The following is a 19,327-nucleotide window of genomic DNA, read 5'->3' as shown; positions in this document are numbered from 1 at the left end:
TTTTTCTCCTTATCCACAGAGGACCAGATGAGAAATAATGGGCTTAAATTGCAGCAAGGGAGGCTTAGGTTGGACATTAGGAAACACTTCCTGTCAGGGTAGTTAAGCACTCGAACAAATTACACAGAGAGACTGTGGAATCTCCATCATCAGAGGGTTTTAAGAACAGATTAGACAAATGCCATGTTCTATGGGTATTATCAAGACCATTTAGAGATGATCTAGCCAATAGCTAGTCCTACCTCAGTGCAGACTAGATGACCTATTGAGGTCCCTTTCAGTCCTACATTTCAATGATTCTATGTCTGTAGACTAGACTATTAAGACTGAGATGCTGTATACTTAACTATCTGAAGCCAAGGAACTTAAAAAATAAAAAACAAAAAATCATAGAGTTCATTCCACAATCCAAGTAGGAAGTTTATTTTAATATTCAGACTACATGCTTTTTCTTTACTTATTTCATTCCATTGCTCCTTATTATACTTCCTGTTCCACTCCAAAAGTTACTTTCCTTTCTTAGGATTCTCACCTTGAAATGGTTATAGATGGCTATAATGCTCCATTACTCCTCATTTAACCAAGTTATATATACTCAATACTTTTATTCTCTACACATAATTCAGTTCCTCCAGATTTTTGTCTTGTCTTGAATTCTCTCCAATTAATGGCTCATCCATTTGTTTTGTTTTAGTTTGTTTACAAAAAACCCAGCTGAAGTTCAGCAAAGGCATTTCTTTTAATACATATACATTATGATATTCATATCTTTAAAAGAGAGCAAGCCATGCTATGTATGTTTTGAAAGACTCTAGAAACAGTCCCAAACTCAAAGTCAATGAAAACAAGAAGTTCCATGGAAATTTCCAGTATTTGAAGCAGTGGTGTTGTATGAGACAATTGCTATTTTTGAACAATCCTGCAACGGTTGACTAGTTTGTATAATTTTCAGTTCATGGTTACTTACTTCATTCCCTTCTAATTCAAAAAACTCAAACTTCATTGAAATTCTGTATTGAGTGGGAGCAACCACCTGCCACACACAGTTTTTGTTTGGAGGATATTCTTTGGGCCATCCTGGTGTGGTTATAGTCCCATTTAGCTTTGTCAGAAGTCCCCCACAAGCCGCTGTAATGTAAAATGAAAAGGAAGAGCCTCACTTATTTGCAGACTCCCCTGAAACCACATTTTGTTATTAACAGAAACATATTAAGTAAGAGATTCAGCCCTCTCAGACATTATTTGTATTACAGTAGCATCCAGAGATACCAATAACGATCAGGGCTCCATTGTACTATGATACGAACACAAAGAAAGAATAGTCCTTGACTTCAACATCTTACAATCTAATTTAAGACATTTGAGTGCACTGAAACACTACACAACACTTTATCACATTCACCCTTTTTTCTCTCACCCAGTTCCATATACTCCCACAATCCTCCCAGCTCCTGTCTCTTCATCTGTATTTCCCAGGCTCCATGGGATGCATCACTCTCTGCTTCCCTCACCCCTTCTCCTGAACACACTTTGTCCCTGATGCAGAATCTGAAAGGGTGAAAGATTTCAGCTGTCCTTTCAGCATATGTTATATAAATGTGCCTTCTCCTTACCAAAGGGTCTCTTCCCCCAGGGATTTTAATGATCTGAATGATGGGATGGATTGCACCCTCAGGATTTTCGCAGATGACATTAGGCTGGGAGGAGAGGTAGATACACTGGAGGGTAGGAATAGGGTCCAGAGTGACCTAGACAAATTGGAGGATTGGGCCAAAACAAATCTGATGAGGTTCAACAAGGACAAGTGCAGAGTCCTGCACTTCAGATGAAAGAATCCCAAGCACTGCTACAGGCTGGGGACCAACTGGCTAAGTCTTTTCTGCAGAAAAGGACCTGGGAATTACAGTGGATGAGAAGCTAGATATGAGTCAACAGTGTACCCTTGTTGCCAAGAAGGCTAACGGCATACTGGGATGTGTTAAAGTAGGAGTATTGCCAACAGATCGAGGGAAGTGATTATTCCCCTCTATTCAGCAACAGTATGGCCACATCTGGAGTATTGCATCGAGTTCTGGGCCCCTTGCTATAGAAAGAATGTGGACAAATTGGAGCGAGTCCAGCAGAGGGCAACAACAATTTGGGGGATGGGGCAACAACGATTAGGGGGATTTATGAGGAGAGGCTGAGGAAACTGGGCTTATTTAGTCTGAAGAAAAGAAGAGTGAGGGGGGATTTGATAGCAGCCTTCAATTACCTGAAGGGGGGTTCCAAAGAGGATGGAGCTAGGCTGTTCTCAGTGGTGGCAGATGACAGAACAAGGAGCGATGGTCTCAAGTTGCAGTGGGGGAAGTCCAAGTTGGATATTAGGAAAAACTATTTAGCTAGGAGGGTGGTAAAGCACTGGAATGCTAGGGAAGTGGTGGAATCTCCATCCTTAGAGGTTTTTAAGGCCTGGCTTGACAAAGCCCTGCATGGGATGATTTAGTTGGGGTTGGTTCTGCTTTGAGCATGGGGTTGGACTAGATGACCTCCTGAGGTCTCTTCCAACCCTAATCTATGATTCCACGGTGCCCAGGTATTACTCATGTACAAAGGTTACTTTTGTTAAAAATGCAGTTGTTCAAATAATATGGTGAAAAATTCAGAACATATCTGGGAATAAACTATCCAAATTCTGTTCTACACTCTCTCAGTCTTGGCAATATACTGAATACAGACAGTTTCATTGCTTCACCTTTTTTCAGAAGAATTTCTGCTAATCTCATTAGTCATTCATTATTCTCCCATTAAAAAAATTCAATCACCCAACCAGGCAGCAGAACTTTACCATCTGACCAAATATACACCACAAATAGAAAGGAGTAACTAAATTTTCCGCCTGAGGGCCAAACTCCTATTTCAAAAAAGTCAACTCAAAGGGCATGAGCAATATTTTGAAGGCAGATTCTTTACCTTGCTTCACTCCATTTGTGAAACACAGACATTGCTAAGGGACCAGAAACCACCTATATGTATCCCCGCCCTGCAACCCAGCATGAGGGTATAGAACCAGCATATCAGCTCCTAGTGGTGCAGAAGGTGAGTTGAAAGCTGGATGTTGGCTGGAACATACTGCACTCTGGTTATTTCCATCTGGTTTACAGAGCCTTGGGGACCATGGCCAGTTGGCACAAGTGATACAGATCCCTAAGCTGCTCTAACAAGAATGAGGGAGCTGTAAGTGGCTGTTCATCCTCAAGTTCTCCTTTCTTTCCCCTCTCCTGGATTACCCTGCTTGGCTGTGTCGGGAAGGAGGCAATGGAGTAGCCAGAGTTAGTCTCCTACCTTCTCTGAAATACAGTCAGAGGGGAAGTTGTTGAGAAGGTACATCATGGAAAAGACAGCAACTCTCATCAGAGCTGCTCCTGGATCTGTACGGGAGCACTGGGAGGTAGTTTCTCCTGAACTGTCTGTTTTAGGGGGTTTTCTGCAAGACCTTCCTCTCTTCCCTAGTCTTTACTGATTGAGATAGGCACCCAGACCAAAAAAAAAAACCACATTTTTTTACAATTGGATTGGGATACACCTATTCTGGCTTCCGGTATGAGTCAGCAGACAAGTCCTGCATCTCCATGCAGGATCCTGGAACCAGACAATGAGCTATGCATGTTCTCAGTATGCATGTCAATGAGCTATGCATACTGAGAATGTCTCATGCATTTCTAATACTATCTTTAAAATAAAGCTCAAGGAAACTAAATACAAAATACATAATGAATGTTACTGTCATAATTCTGGTTTAATCCCACAATATCGTAGAATTCAGAGATAATACCTACTAACTATATCTAAACAGAACCACGTCACTGGGCAATGTTCTCAGACCACTAACAATACTTAGGCAAAATAGATTAAATAAGGATGGTCTAAAATGTCTCATGTCTGAATTTACTGGTATTTGTGAATTAGCATATGATTATCGCTATTTGAATGACCGTAGTACTGAGCTTCATTTAGTGTGCATATATTCAATGTTATGGGCAACGAGATATCTTAATCCAATCCTAGTTTTGCAATATCTTCCATGTAAGGGCCTTTTTGATTTCTTCAGACGATTATTAAATCTAGTTTCTTTGCTTTTAATAAAAAGCTTTGATATCCGATTATATTTCAAACATGACTTTTTTAAATGAAACGATAAGTAAAAGGACACTTTAAAATAACAGTAGAAACCCATTGCAAATCATTAAATTTTGGCAAATGAGAGAGCAAGTCAACAAATGTAGTTATAAAAACAAGGATAACATATCACAAACTGGTATTTCATTCATTTGACAAGTGAAGCTTAGTTTTAATTACAATACATTGTAGCAATGTATATTTATGTATGTAGTAAATTTATGTCAGATAATTTTATAAGAATAATGAAGTCTTTGAAATATGAGATCTCACTGTGTTGCTATGCTGTTAAATCCTTCCTAATACACACACAGAAAATGCTCTTTTCTGAAGGCAAATTATGTAGTGTATGGATCAGTGAAGTGTGAATAAACAAGGTTCTACTGTATATAATTTTCCAGTTAACTAACAATAAAACTTGAACGGGATAAATTAGTAATTAATACTAAAATGGATAAAGACTATTATAGACAGACATTGTACAGTGGAGGATATTTTTCAAACTATATGATAATACCTATACTCACTAATGCATAAGCTTTAGTACACAAAACATGGCTTTATAAAATGACATACCTAACAGTTTTAGGACTTCTTTAAATTAGCAGCATACTGTACCTTCACAACTCTTTTTGTCAGGCCCAAGTTCATAGCCAGGATCACAAGCACACTGATAACTGCCCAAGGTATTCACGCACCGCTGTTCACAGCCCCCCTTGTCAGGTTTGGCACATTCATCTTCCTCTATGAAGACATAAAAGAATGGAAAAGGCATTAATTAAAAGTCTTTATCTTCCTCATCTGTAATTGTTGAACAGATTGATATTATCTGCAGCAAGTGGTGTGCATGCCATTGAACTTGTCTGTATAGCACATCATCTCTACTGACTGGAGCATTTTTAAAATCTTAAAGACCTGAAACCGGGTCAATAAAACGTTATGTTCTTCTTTTTCATTACAATAGCAACTGACAGCTACAGACCTAATTTATAAGCATTTTGTGGCCAGCATACAATGATTTAGGCAGCAGCAATCTAAAGGTTGTGTAAAGTACTGAGAGAATGATTGGAAATCCTCAGCAGGGTCACTTGAAGGGCACTTTTATCTCCAACAGAATGAATTTGTACATTATCCTGAATTCATACTCAAAACCAGATTAACAGAATCCTCAAATCCCAGTTTTCATTCTACTGATATTAAAGGAAACAAGATGCATCAGAAAAAAACGGAATACGGCATTATCTTTGCTAGCCGTGAAACATGCTCATAATATTCATGCTCAAATATGCCTGAGATGTAGTATTTAGCATTTCCTTGCACAGTGGCAAATATGAAGAATATTCTCATTTGAAATAAACACTGACAATTATCTTCTCCTCCCCCATATCTGTACAGAGTGAAAACTGATGGTAAGGGCAGATCAGCACTAGCCCTTTGTGGCTGGGCAAGGGAATAAGGGGGAGTAGGTTACCTGTACCATGGGTTCCAGAGGGGAATCCAGGTCCACACAGCTTCTACATCCACACCCTGTGCATTTGTAGTCATTTACATGTGTGCAAAGTCAGTGTAAAAACACTGCCATTTTGATTGGTTAACATTTTACACCCAGTTTGCCTAGGTACTGATGACTGAATGAGAAAGAGGTAGTGAAAGGTAGTGGAAAATCAGGCACCTCGACTCTAATCAGAACAGAAACTAAAATAATATTAATTTTTTATTCTACCAATATTACATCCTTAATGCTCTTTGTAACAGAGCAGACAAACATTGTAATTCTTCTATATTTCAATACTATATGAGAGTCAATCCCCATATAATACATACCTTTAAAAAAGTTAGCAGCAAACCCTGCTTTGTTAACTGTTCCATCAGAAACAAACTTCATCCACAGGGTATTAGAGGTAGATCTAATATCTTCTGGCTTATCATAGCCACAGAAATGGCCAATCAAACGACTATTTTCACTGGTTCCATCTCGGACTTCTAAGTAGTCATAGGCACAGTTGTCATGTCTTTCGATCTGTAAATATACAGCAGTGCTCTGTTTAACCATGGACTAACACATAGCTAAATAAAATTCCTTAGTGTTAAATGGAATAGAAAATGTTCTTTCCTTTGGAAGTCCATATCTATTGTCAAAAAGAGTATAACAACTGTTGGGAGAAAAAAAAAGATTCTTTATAGGTCTGCATGTTACTACACTCACTTTCATGAACAGAAGCAAAATCTGTTGAGATGTTGAAAAGATACAATAGCTTAATTGCAAAAAAAAAATTCTGTCTAAATAGCTACAAAGCAAGGCCCCATGTACTCCACAGTAAGCTTGATCTAAACTCTATGAAAGACCTGGTTTCTGCACAATTTAGTGCAGAAGACTAGCAATGCAGTGGCAGTTTTTGACAAATGAAGTTTAAATTTTATTGAACTGAATATAAAAATGAACTATAATCAGGAAAGTATTATTTTTGTGTTCTTTAATTTGATGTTAAATTCAATTTATTTTATGCTGTCTCTTCATTTTCACTGTGGTGCAAAATTCTGCATTAATGCATTCACCCTGCATAACTACATTCTAGAATTTGATGTGGGAAGCTAGACGTACTGGCAGTGAATAGAGTTTTAGGCACCTAGACGGTGTGGGAGGCAGACTGGAATTACCCACATTTGCTGCTAAAAGGGTGAGCAGTGAAATAATTAATAGTAAAATGTCATCATTACATCTCTGAAGCTGTTAAGTTTCCTGTTTCACTTGGGAGACTCCTGATTTCAGGTGATGTCTCTTGACTATTCCAGGCAGCTGACTGAACCTTTGCCATATAATGGGAGAACCCTAGCTGGACTAGAAATACGTGGGTAGAGCATCTCATCCACACATCCTGCCAGAAGACCTCAGAGCATAGAGACTATTTTGTGTAGGTCTTAGGTTAGAATGCTTCACACTCCCTACCTAGTAGTGTGTGGAGCACCAGTCAGAGTGGGAGTTGCAGCAGAAGGTAAAGCAGCAGCAGGACCTGGAGATGAGCCTTACGATCTTATATGTCAGGAACTGCAGTTATTAGATCTCAGATAGACTCCCAAAGAAAGAGAGAGAGAGACAATCTTCCCCCTAATGCAACCAGAATTCTTACGGCTGCTTTACCTTAGATTACCCCATGGTTTTAGAATTATGGAATACATGGAATCCTGCCTATAAATAAATTAACTAAATCCAGCAGAATAAAATTATATCTCTGAGAAAACCGGTTATACAAATAAATGGCAGGATTTCTGTTTTAAAAGGAAATTTCTTAGATAAGGAGAAGGCTGAAATCAAATCTATTAACAGAACCACCCTTTTAAAAAAATACAAGCAAACTAAATCTCATCCCCAAATGGAATTTTTTGTAATATGGAATTAAACCTATTAATATATTCTATGACAGTTTTGCTGTTCATTCATTGGTTGCTGAAATACTATACCTGCTGTGTATTATGAGCAGAACTAAGAAGCTTTAGCTTAGTACATTAGGATTTCTGATTATTTTATGCTCAGTTTTGTTTATTTCATTTTTTTTAAGAAAAAAAATTGTCCCTCTTTTACAAAACTTGTCCATTTTCTTATCTAAGGCTCCAATACGGCATACACTTAAACATACTTGTAATTTTCCCAGTGCAAGCAGTCCCATAAAAATGAGTGGGATTACTCACATGAGTAATGCTACAGGGGCTTTTGTGTTTCCAAGCTCAGGGCCTTAATTAATTACGAGATCCATCTAAACATTTTGATCATGAGTAGCATCAGAACCAGAGTTAGGATGGTGAGTAAGAAATATCATAACAACCTGGGGCACAATTATCGCTGTACTGACTTCAGTAGGAGTTTCAAGTGCACAACTAATGTTGTGGTCATGCATGTGTCTATCTGCGCACCAGTTTTTCAGAGGTTTAGAGAGTAAATTTTAAATGTACTTCACATTCCAATTTTTTGTTCAAGTTATTAAATTGAAAATTTTTTATTGTTAACAATTATAATCTGCAATTCTGCTAGCATTATTGTATTAACAGCAATAGAGTAAAAAGCTATTGCATTCAGACGTAGGGGCTCTTGACCTGTTTCAAAGCCCATTAAAATCAATAAAGGGTCTAACTGTATTATTTTTTGTCCACAGTTCATTTTTACAGGAACATAAGGTCATTCAGAAATTCAATTTTTTTTCTATGATAGAGGAACATTATTCCACTCTATAGGGGAGTTTGGAAAATATTTTTATGGGCCAAATTCAGCTCTAAATTACATGTGCCCAACTCTCATTGAAGTAAAACACAAGAATTTCCTTTCGGAGCATCACCTTTCATTTTTGGCAGAGGAAGAAAGATAAAAATCTATTTTGGGCAGTGGTAAGTTGCTAAACATCTAAGATTATAAAAATCAACCAACTTATAAAGTGTTATTGATTTACACCAAACATTCAAGTAAGGTGATCATTTGACTAATTTATTTTTAGTTCAATACCACTGCAAGTGGTTCCAATACTAATAATCTTCAGAGATTAACCTGAAATATAAACCAGAAGATAAATATAGTGTTTTTGGACAAGCAATAAGTAACTTTAAAACCCTTTGGCAACAAATAAAAAGAACTGGTTTGAACTGTGTTTTCCTTATCTGAGTCTCATATTTTAGGACATTATGGTGTTGTGTTATCTGGCAGCACTGCTATGCAAAGACCTGCTATGCTAAACTACAAAAGTCTGCTATGCTTCCCAGTATAGAGTTTGATCCAACACCTATTTAAAGTAATGGAATGACTCTCACTGGGCCCATAAACCTTGTTTATTGGAGGGTTCAGATGTCATTCTTTCAGATGACATGTGGGTGAAAAACATGCAAATTGTTATTAAATAAATAAAACATATTTTAATTTTTACAGCAAAAAAATGTAGCTGTGTTGGTAGCATCAGCAGCTGAAGGCTCCCGAAGAAAGTCAGGGCAGCATGACAGAACGAGGATGAAGGAAAGCCAGAGAAACCCTCTCGACAGAGGCAGCAGCAGTGGCCAGAATGGGGTCTCCAGGTTTAGGTGAGATTGCTTGAAGTGGCCATGGGGACCCAGAGAAAGTGGTTGGATATGGTCCAAAAGAGGTTACGACAGGTGGGAACTTGGCAGGACACTGACCCATCCTCCCAAACCAACCTATTCTATATTATCTCTTCCCCTCATGCCCAAATAGTGTCTCACAAGATGAGTTAGAGGAGGGTTCTTACCAGATCTAATGGTCTGGTGAGACAAGCAGGCCTCATCTTTATGAGCCACAGCTCAAGTCCAATTCACCTTTCTCATATTTAGGGATGCACAGAACTCCAACTTTCCTTCCCCATCTGGAGGTAACACGACTGGCAGAGCAGTCTAGATTCTTATTTTCAAAATTTTTACTGTCTCAGACAGTTTCTCAGAATTTATTTTTCAGTCCCAGAATAGTCAATAGCCTAGTGGTAGGGCTCTCACCTTAGATGTCGAAAATTCAGGTCCAAATCTTTGCTCTGCATGATTTGGACTAGCAACTTGGGACGCCCACATTGCAAGTGAGTGCCCTACCACTGGGCTATAAAGTCTCTCTCTCTCTCTCTCTCTTCTGACCAAATTATTTATATAAAGTAGAATATCTCCAGCTGGAGAGACACAGAGAGATTGTGAGAGAGACTGATTAAGTGGAGTTAAGGATGCTAATATTTATGCTGCTCTGCCTAAACATCACATAGTCCAATTCCTCTATCAGTGAGCTAAAGAAGAGCAGGTAATCCTACACTCTGCAGAAGCTGCAGTGCCCACAGCAGGCAAAACAAGATGACTCAGTGATAAAGTCTGAAGTTCTTGGCTTTTCTGGGGGTTTAATTATAGACTTGAGGTTATTTATAAAATTATTCCATTGCATTGTGTGCAATCAGAATTTCTGACACATAAAAGCACCTTTCAAAGGACAATCAAATAATTTTCTCACAAACACACTGTAGTAACTTCTGTCTGCCCTTTACTATTTTTGGACACAAGGACTTCTGATTTTTAAATCACTTTTCTGTTTTGCTGGACAATGCACCAAGTATATAGAAATAAAGTGACACATTTGAACTCATATTTGAGATCATTTTGCTATCGTATTGTTAACTATTTAAGGATATTTGATACCTTTTGTCATTAACAACAGAACATTCCAAAATTTTCTTTTACGGATATATGTGCTGACTACAATAAACCCTTAACGCTCATGAATTAATACATTTGGGGGGAGTGGATTACAGCTCAGCCATAAGTATATCCAATATTGATTACATTTCTTTTTTTTATTTTATCTATTTCTTTGAAATCTTTTCCAAACACTTGCTATCTCTTGAGTTTTCAGCACAAGAGGAGGTAAAGCAAAAGAAGGAGTGACACCAAGTTATCAGTGGCTTAGTAAACTTTGCTGCCAATATAAGCTTAAAGTTGGACATTGCTTGTTTCATTTATATGCAGCAAAGAGATAATCTAATTTTTTTGCTATTTCAGAGAAGACAAACTGATTCCTCATAGGTAGTAATAAAAATCAGAACCACTGCTCTATATTTTTGTTAGTATAGCTATTGCAGGAAAGGCATTCCTTGTCCATTAAACAAAGTAATCTTGTTTAACGTCAGATTTCAAAGAGCTGTCCTAATCAATCCTGATCCATTATAACAGACTCTCTGTATTTTGATATAGAAAGGGATTATTAAGAACTACAGAATTACTAAAAATACTGTCCATTTAAAACAATTTTCAACTCTGAGCCAGGACAGTGAAAGCCTAACTAGCATTCAAAATGATCCTTGGGCAGCGGAAGAGCTCATGCCCTTATGTGGTATGGGACATTAATTTAGGACTGACAAAAAGATATGAGACTGCAGGTAACACCTATGAAAGTCTTTTCTAATGTTTATAATATATGGTCATTACTGATGGTAAATGTTGCCACCGAGTCCTGATCTTCTGATAATTCCATGCCAGAACTCCCACTGATTTTCAAGGGTCATACATCACTTAATGGTTGCAAGACCAGGAACAACAGAGATGAAAGAGACAGATGCACAAGGGACTTGGGCACTGCAATGCTAAGAGTCACTTTTAGGCAAATAGGAAATCAAAGGAATACCACTGAGATCCACAAAACCTGAGTTAGGCACCTAAGCTCCCTATAAAATAAATGGAGGGAGACAGAGACTGAAGAATGCAGTCCACAAAAGCCAGCACAATGGGCTGGGAGCCACCTAAAATAGCCCGTAGGAAATGTAGATTGCAGTGGAACCAAAACTGGAATGTAGTCACCTAAATACAAGGCTTAGGCACCTAAGTATCTTTGTTAATCTGAGCCATGGTTCCTAAATTCATACTCTAGTGAAATATTTAAACAAAAATTGTAGACAGAATGAGTATTACTAAACTTAGCTGTGAACTTCAAACCAGCACGTATAGTATATATAATGGGTTGTATGAAATATCAATTGCCTGTGTTAGGGACAAGCTTGCTGGCCTGTACCATTCAATAAAAATGTTTATATAGATCCATTACAGATATGTTAAATTTAAAAAATATGGGCTTTAAGACCATTTTATGAATTTGGCTTTTTAAAAAATACAGTACTTGATTCTGCATAATAAAAACAGAAAATAGTGGTTTCTTTCCAGAAAGGCATTCCTTTTTTGTAGCAATTAGATTGAGAAAAGAAATAACAGCTCTATTATTTAATAGAATCCTAAAGCAGTCTTGCAAAACAGGATTATGCATTTGTCAAAAGAAACTATTGTCAGTATTTAACACATTCCAATTCAAATAGCACAGATAACATAAAACCCCTTTAATCTTCTTGAAAATTTCTGCAACAGGAAAGGTCCCAAGGAAAGGAAACTTCAGCAGTAGACTTTTTTTTTCTTTTCTTTTTTTTGTTGGGGGGGGAGAGTTTTCTTTGTTTCTTCATTGGTTTAATGAGGATTCCCTTAAATGGCACTGTCAGTTATCCACTAGATGGTTTGCTGAATCAGTTAAATGGCTTTACCTCAAATGCCTGAAAGGTTAATCCGACATTGTAGTTCTCTGACACTGTTATTTTCCACACACATTCCTTCATTGGTCTGTAGTCATCAGGATAATTAGGAGACTGTATCTGGCCTTCGTTTTTGTGGATCTCACCTCCACAGATTGCTGATGAAAGCATAAAACTCAATCTAAGTATATTTTCAGGACTGACATTTTCCCCTCTTCTTGAACTGTCATATTTTGTGTGGTGATGAAATTATACAAGAAAAAATGTACACACTTTAAAAAGGTCAAATTGCTGAAATCAAGCTTGGTTGTATAAACTACTGCACATTTTCAGTTTACACAGAGTATTTAATGTTTTTAATAATGCAGTACCTTTAACACTGGAGAAGACTCCAGAATCATTGACATTTATGATTTGTGACTGCTTTAAAAGGCATTAAAATTGTCACAAAATAATATCACTTTTTATATGCTTTTAGGGTTATGTAAAATACATTTCCCATCAATAACCATGTCCATATGTAGTTTATTAGCCTCAGTAAAACAGAATATTGAGACAGAAACTTCATCCTCTACATCTATGAATTTTTACCTACAAACTACGCTCTGAGCCTGGAAACACATACATTTTGAGTTCAGTGAAAAAACTCACATGAGTAAGGTTACTCAAATGCATAAGTGTTTTCAGGATTGGGGCCTACCCTCATATACTAAACATCTGTGGGCTCCATTTAAATCACACTCTTTTCTACTCAACGGTATTAAACTGGGCTACACTGATTTTCAAGAAGGTGTCTGTTAACGTTCTCCTTTACGTAAACTACAATACATGCAGGAATAGAACCAGATTTTGCGAAAGAAGGTGGGGAAGTATGGAATTAAAAGTATAGAACAAAACATTAAATACATTTTCTCTTCAGCGCTGCCTCTTAAACAAGGTATCCAACAAGAAATGTGCAAAACTCCCCGCTCCCGAAACTTCCCATGAGAAAAAGATAGCCACATTAAATTTCCAAAGTGTCATTAACAAAATGGACTCAACACACCTGAACTAAAGGAAAATGGAAACTTCCCTGTGTTTGGTAAGCTCTGTGGAGAAATGTAGGTATGTGCTAAAGAACAGATCTCAAAATCTATTGAAAACGTTTAAGAGAGTTTCCAACTCCCATTTAATTGAGAATTTAAAAATGTGCATGATATACTTATGATCACCATTACTGATGCTATTAGAAAGGATGACGTCTGTAATGTGATCATATCAGCAATTTCAAAATTACACATCTATGAAGTTGATGGCCCATACCAAAACTGTTTTCTTAAAAAGTAAGAAACTAATTTCAGAGGAAGTTAATTTAAGTCTTTATCAATGCCCACATTTGTCAAGATATTAATGTGTTTCTTGTTCATCTTTATCCATCTGCTTAAGTCATCTTTAATATTCACAGGGACTTGCCTTCATAAACTGCTGCAAAACCTTTTCCTACCCAATTGCTGCTGCTGCGGAACTCTATCCACATTCGGCTGTCAGTAGATGTGAGTACTTCTGGCAGTTTGTCACCACAGAACCTGCCTAAAAACAAGCAACGAATAAGCATACTTTATGTGCTCTTTCCGGCCCAAACCGTACAAGCACTTACGCGTGGGTTTAACTTTATAAACAGGCTTGGAAGGATTCGATTTTTATCAATAAATGCTGATTTCACCATACACACAAATCAACAAAAATATTTCCATTGATAATAATAGATATGTACAGATAGGCAAAGTAAGAAAAAATGTTCCTTGAGAACTCATTAGAGTTTGATTTAACAATATTTACTTTGTACATTTTGACATGTGATGTTGACAAGGTTTAATGGTTATAAATGTTTTACTTTTTAAATCTCAACAGCTACTGTCATTAAATAATTATTGCCTGACCCCACCCCATACTTTCCAACCATGACAATTTAAATTCAGTAAAAATGCTTTAAAATACATTGTAGAGAGATAGAGAGATTTTATTATAATTTTGTTGGTGCTATTTTTCACAATTCCCAGGCTCCTTTAGTACTATGAGACCACATGTAAAAGTTTCAGAGGGATTGAGGGGCAAGAGGGTGTTCCTCTTTCTAACCACAATGAGTCAAATGATATCATACTTTCAGCCTGTCACTGATCTGGAATTGAGCATTATGCATCCTGGACTTCATACTGGAATAATGTCAGCAAAAGTCAAGGAAGAATTCCAATTTTGTGGGAGAAAAAATGCTAATGCTTCTCAGTATATATATATATATATATTTAACTTTAAAAATGACAGCTTTTTGAAGTAGATGAGATTAGTAGGTAGACTGCAGGTATGGCGGACAAAGGCACATAATATATCTAATTTATCATATGGATCTGCACTTTATCACATGGACATGAATACCACTACTATATTTGTGGAAGCATGCAATATATTTCTCAAATTCCACAGAATAGCTCAGGCCTAAATTGTATTAGTTAAAAAGGCCAAAAATATATAATCTCAGTTTTTTTCCAGTTTAACAACTCTGTTGCTGTTTGCCTACACTCTACTGAAATACAGCCTGAAGCAATAAATACCCATGCCCACCCTTTTCTTGAAAAAGGATGTTCATGCTACATACCCTACCTATCCCAGCATGCCACGGCCTGAGCATGGCATGATGGAGTTTCAAATCTTCCAAGCTACACCTCTATCTTTTTTTAAAGAAAAGGGTGTCTCATGGGCTGCATTATTGACTTGCAAGAAGATATTGGTGTGTTGAATGTCCATTACTCAAACTGAAAGTTCTCCTCTCGTAACCACAACAGAAAAACTAGAGCCCAAGCTGATGAGTAGGACTCTACAGCTGGTGTTCTAGTCACAGCAAGTCAATTACCAATTATGCAGACTGGCAGTGCTTGTGCCACTGACTACTTCCCCAAAAAATTATTACTAAAGTTCTACCATCAAATCTAAAGCAACCTCGTTTTTTAAACACAGAAATACTGCAGGAGCAGTTATTTTAAGTACACACATACTCATCTGTCATGCTCAGATTCAAGCATCTGCTTAATAATGTCTTGCTCCACTGAGATGAAAGTTTATTTCCTTTTCTGTTTGTTTGTATTTGTTTGTTTTCTGAAGGGGGAATTTTTATTTATTTTATTTATTTATATCTCCTGAGAATTTTGCAGCTTTTCAAAGGCTTGCAAAGTTATTGTGAATAGCAAACAAGGAGTTCAATTTCTGCATGCAAACTATACATCGAACAAGAGCGGAGTGGGGAAACAGTTTCATACCAAGCAGAGGTGATTTTCTCCAGTAGCCATCTCTTACTTCAATATAGTCATACCAGCAGAGACTGCTCTTGTACAGGTCCATTGTAGTAAAGTTTAAAACAATCTGCAATGCAGAGGAGAATAGCATGCCATATAATTCACTTTGTTGTAGTTAGCACTAGAATATAGACCGCCCAAACAATATGCTGTGAAACCGAAGTCATAGTGATCACCCTTAAAGTCTTGCCAATTGCCTAGATAGTTAAATAGCTACTCCTTTGGCAGCATCCAAGTTATTTCCTATAGTAAGTATAAGAGAACCCTACAGGTTCTGCTGTAACTTTGTGTAAGGTAAACTGGCAGGCTTCAGGTTGACCACTTTAGCTTAACAGTTCCAGGGTGTTTTTACTAAGAAATCCGAATGTGAAAGTGACAATACAGTAAAATGTTGTTCTAACATCATCACAAGACATTATTGGATGTTATTTCATCCCAAGCCGTGCTCCATTCAGGGAATAGGACTTGGGTCATTTCTAACATCCATGGGTATAAATGTTATTTATGGACATAAAATCACCACTGTTCTCTTTCCCTTACTACTTTGAGAACTTGCTCTACATTCCAAAAAATATAGGGTGTGCTTTCAGTGTGATGGCGTGCCCTGTGTTGGAAACAAGACCATTTAAAAAAAATTGGATACACTGTTACTTTTCGAACAAACCCTAAATAAACGTATAGCAATATCAGAATTTGGTGTATACATGAAACTTCAGAACTTGCAGTCTCTGACTCACGCTGAAAAGAACTGAGTACATCCATAAATACACACACATTTTTTTAGTTAATGACACAAGCATTGCTGGAGGAGTGTTCAGAATAATGCATCAGAGCATCCCATTTTCTCCAGACTTATTATAGCCAATACTATCATAGCATGTAGCTTTTCAACTGGAATAGAGTTAACTGAGGCCACACATTCACAATGGCCACAGGTTGGTTCCTAGCTCACTAGCACTGCCTTAGCAATCTGGCCCACTCTATGAGAAGCTAAGTATATCTCTCTTGTAGTGGTGACATTGCTGTGAAATAATGGCTGTAAACATGTAAAGCATTAGGAGCTTAAAAATACATATTACTGTAATCCATTGCTAAGGTCAAAGTTAATACATTTTGGTTTCACTTGGAACTTATTTTTGTATCCTGAAATTAACATACTTTGTAAGGGGGATAAAGGCGAGATAAAGGTAACAATGATTCTTACAACCAGGTCAGATTTAAGAGAACGTCAGCAAAACAAGAAGATAAAGCATCACTCATTTCAAGTTTAGTCTGTAAAACAGTTTCTAGAATTCATAGGCTTTCATTAGCTTTCATTTTCCTTCTTTGCTCTTATTCCTTTTTTGAATCTAGGAAGTTTGGTCCCGAACATTCAAACTAACCCTGGAAACAGCTCTGCATATGGTTAACTCTTCACGATTTCAATGGAAGCTACACTACATGTAAATAAGGGTAAAATTGGACCTAGTGGACAATGGGGAAAGCAGCACACTTTACTTTCTTGCAACAGCGTTTTGTTGAAGAGATCAAAAGTCTTTTAAAAACAATTCCTCACTGTACGGTACCAAATATTCAATAAAAAGACTGAGCCGAAGCACACTTGCACTACAACAGAGAAAGTCATTACAGACCCTGTGCGACAGACCGTTCTTGCATGTGCCGTGTGACTTTAATACTGAGTCCTCAAATTTTAAATATGCTGCTAGAGAGGAAACATTTACTACTGAGCACTAATTTAGATTTCACACTACTACAATATATTCCCATGGCAGCCACGTACCAGCTGCATTTGTCATTTAAAACCGTCAGGGAATCTCTCTTACTCCAACTGTGATAAGAAAAAAATAACACTTTAATCTGAACAATGGACCCAAATAGTCACTTAAAGGTTTATTTTCATTGCTTCAAGGTGTAGTATATGTCCCTTTTTGAACATACAATACAGTATTTATCCACAAATCACAATCTTTCCCAGGCAACTTGATCTTGTAATAGAAAATAAACAATTAGATATTGTAGGTAAACTAACACCCAGCTTAAATATAAGTGGCTGAGAGCAATTGAATACCAAGAAAAGGAAAGAAGTTTCAAGTAAAGAAAAAAATAGTTTCTTCCTTATTTTAAATAGCTCAACTTAAAAGTTAGGCAGTATTGGGAAAAAAGTTAGACGGACACTCATTTAAAACACTGGATAAACCTCCCCAAGAAAATGAAACAATGGGATTAAACAAAATCAAGACTAAGTGCACAGGTGCACAATCTAGCCATCTTTTAACAGCTAGATTGTGCCTTTAACACAGTCCTGCATCGGGGTGGTTCAGAGCACCAGGGGAAGCATCAGAAACACTTTCCCAGAGCTCCCTGGTGTGCTACAGGGAACTTGAACTGCCATGCCCCCTTCATGAGTGCAGCAGTGCTTTGTGCAGCTGTCCAGCTTTGCTGGCTGGCAGTTTGGGATGGAGGGGGAAAACAGAACATGCTTCTGCCTGATTCCTATCCACTTAGGAATATTATAAGCTCTGTGGAAAGCATCTTGAAAACAGACCTGCACCCCTTTCAGTGCAACAAATCGGATCAGTCCTTACTTGATCTTTTTCTCCCTTTCCCCTTACTATATGGGACAGCCAGAATCTAGCATTAAATTACTCAATCTGCAAGCAAAGAATTAATGTTTTCAGTATAAATTTGATAAATTGGAAAACATAAAATATTTAGGTCTTATTTCATCATCTCACAAATTAACAGTTGTAGGAATTCTGGGTCATACAGTAGAACCTCAAAGTTACAAACACTTCGGGAATGGAGGTTGTTCATAACTCTGAAATACCCATAACTCTGAACAGAAAGTTATGATTGTTTTCACAAGTTTACAAATGAATACTGACTTAATACAGCTTTGAAACTTTACTATGCAAAAGAAAAATGCTGCTTTCCCTTTGTTTTTTTAGTAGTTTACGTTTAACACAGTACTGCTGCCGCCTGATTGAGTACTTCTGGTTCCAAATGAGTTTTGTTGCTGACCTGTCAGTTCGTAACTCTGGTGTTTGTAACTCTGAGGTTCTACTGTAGTTATTTCAGAAGCTAAGATCTGTAATAATGGAATATTAATCAAATTATATGCTAGGCTTAAAACCTGAGCTGAGGGATCGGAACTGAATATTTTAAAATCAGTCACAATTGTTCCTGAATCTGCAGTACGTTTTTCTTAATTACTCTAGTAGTTAACATCTTTTTAGAGAAATGTATTAATTATTTGCATTGGAAGGTATAAAGTTTTAGGTAATATTTTATCTACTTTTTCATACTTCAGCTATCTATTTTTTATATATTGAATCGCCTTTCCATGAACTTCAAAAATAAAAGTAAATATAGTCTTAATGGAAAACTAGTTCTACAATCTCTTTTCATTAGGTCAGAGGTGGGCAAACTATGGCCCGCAGGCCACATCCGGCCCTCTGGACCATCCTGCCCAGCCCTTGCGCTCCGGACCGGGGAGGCTAGCTCTGGCCTCTCCCCTATTGTCCCCCCTTCCCTGCAGCCATGCCACTGCACGGGCAGCAGGGCTACGAGCTCCTGCCGCTCTAAGCGGCATGGTAAGAGCACGGCAGTGAGAGAGTTGGGTAAGAGGTTCCAGGGGGCAGTCAGGGGACAGAGAGTGGTTGGGTGGGGTGGAGGTTCTGGGGCGCTCAGGGGTCGGGGAACGGGGGGGGGGGTTGGATAGGGCGTGGGAGTCCTGGGGGGGCTGTCGGGGAGGGATGGAAAGGGGTCGGGGCAGTCAGGGGACATCAACATGAATATATTTAAGATTCC

The 19,327-nt window shown here is 37.7% G+C and overlaps 1 protein-coding gene across 1 annotated transcript in view; it reads right to left on the bottom strand.

Annotated features, from left to right (window-relative positions):
• TLL1 (tolloid like 1) overlaps window positions 1-19,327 on the bottom strand; it is a 201,431-nt gene that overhangs the window by 34,092 nt on the left and 148,012 nt on the right. The window contains exons 11-16 of the mRNA XM_084626930.1: window positions 15,482-15,584; window positions 13,644-13,760; window positions 12,204-12,349; window positions 5,983-6,178; window positions 4,777-4,902; window positions 968-1,128 (exon numbers count right to left, since the gene is read on the bottom strand). Of these exons, the coding sequence (XP_084483056.1) occupies window positions 968-1,128; window positions 4,777-4,902; window positions 5,983-6,178; window positions 12,204-12,349; window positions 13,644-13,760; window positions 15,482-15,584 (849 nt within the window). The remainder of the gene's footprint in view (window positions 1-967; window positions 1,129-4,776; window positions 4,903-5,982; window positions 6,179-12,203; window positions 12,350-13,643; window positions 13,761-15,481; window positions 15,585-19,327) is intronic.

The sequence above is a fragment of the Lepidochelys olivacea genome, assembly GCF_965140295.1.
Source record: "Lepidochelys olivacea isolate rLepOli2 genome assembly, chromosome: 4".
Lineage (NCBI taxonomy): Eukaryota > Metazoa > Chordata > Testudines > Cheloniidae > Lepidochelys > Lepidochelys olivacea.
This window is presented reverse-complemented; position numbering and strand designations above follow the sequence as displayed.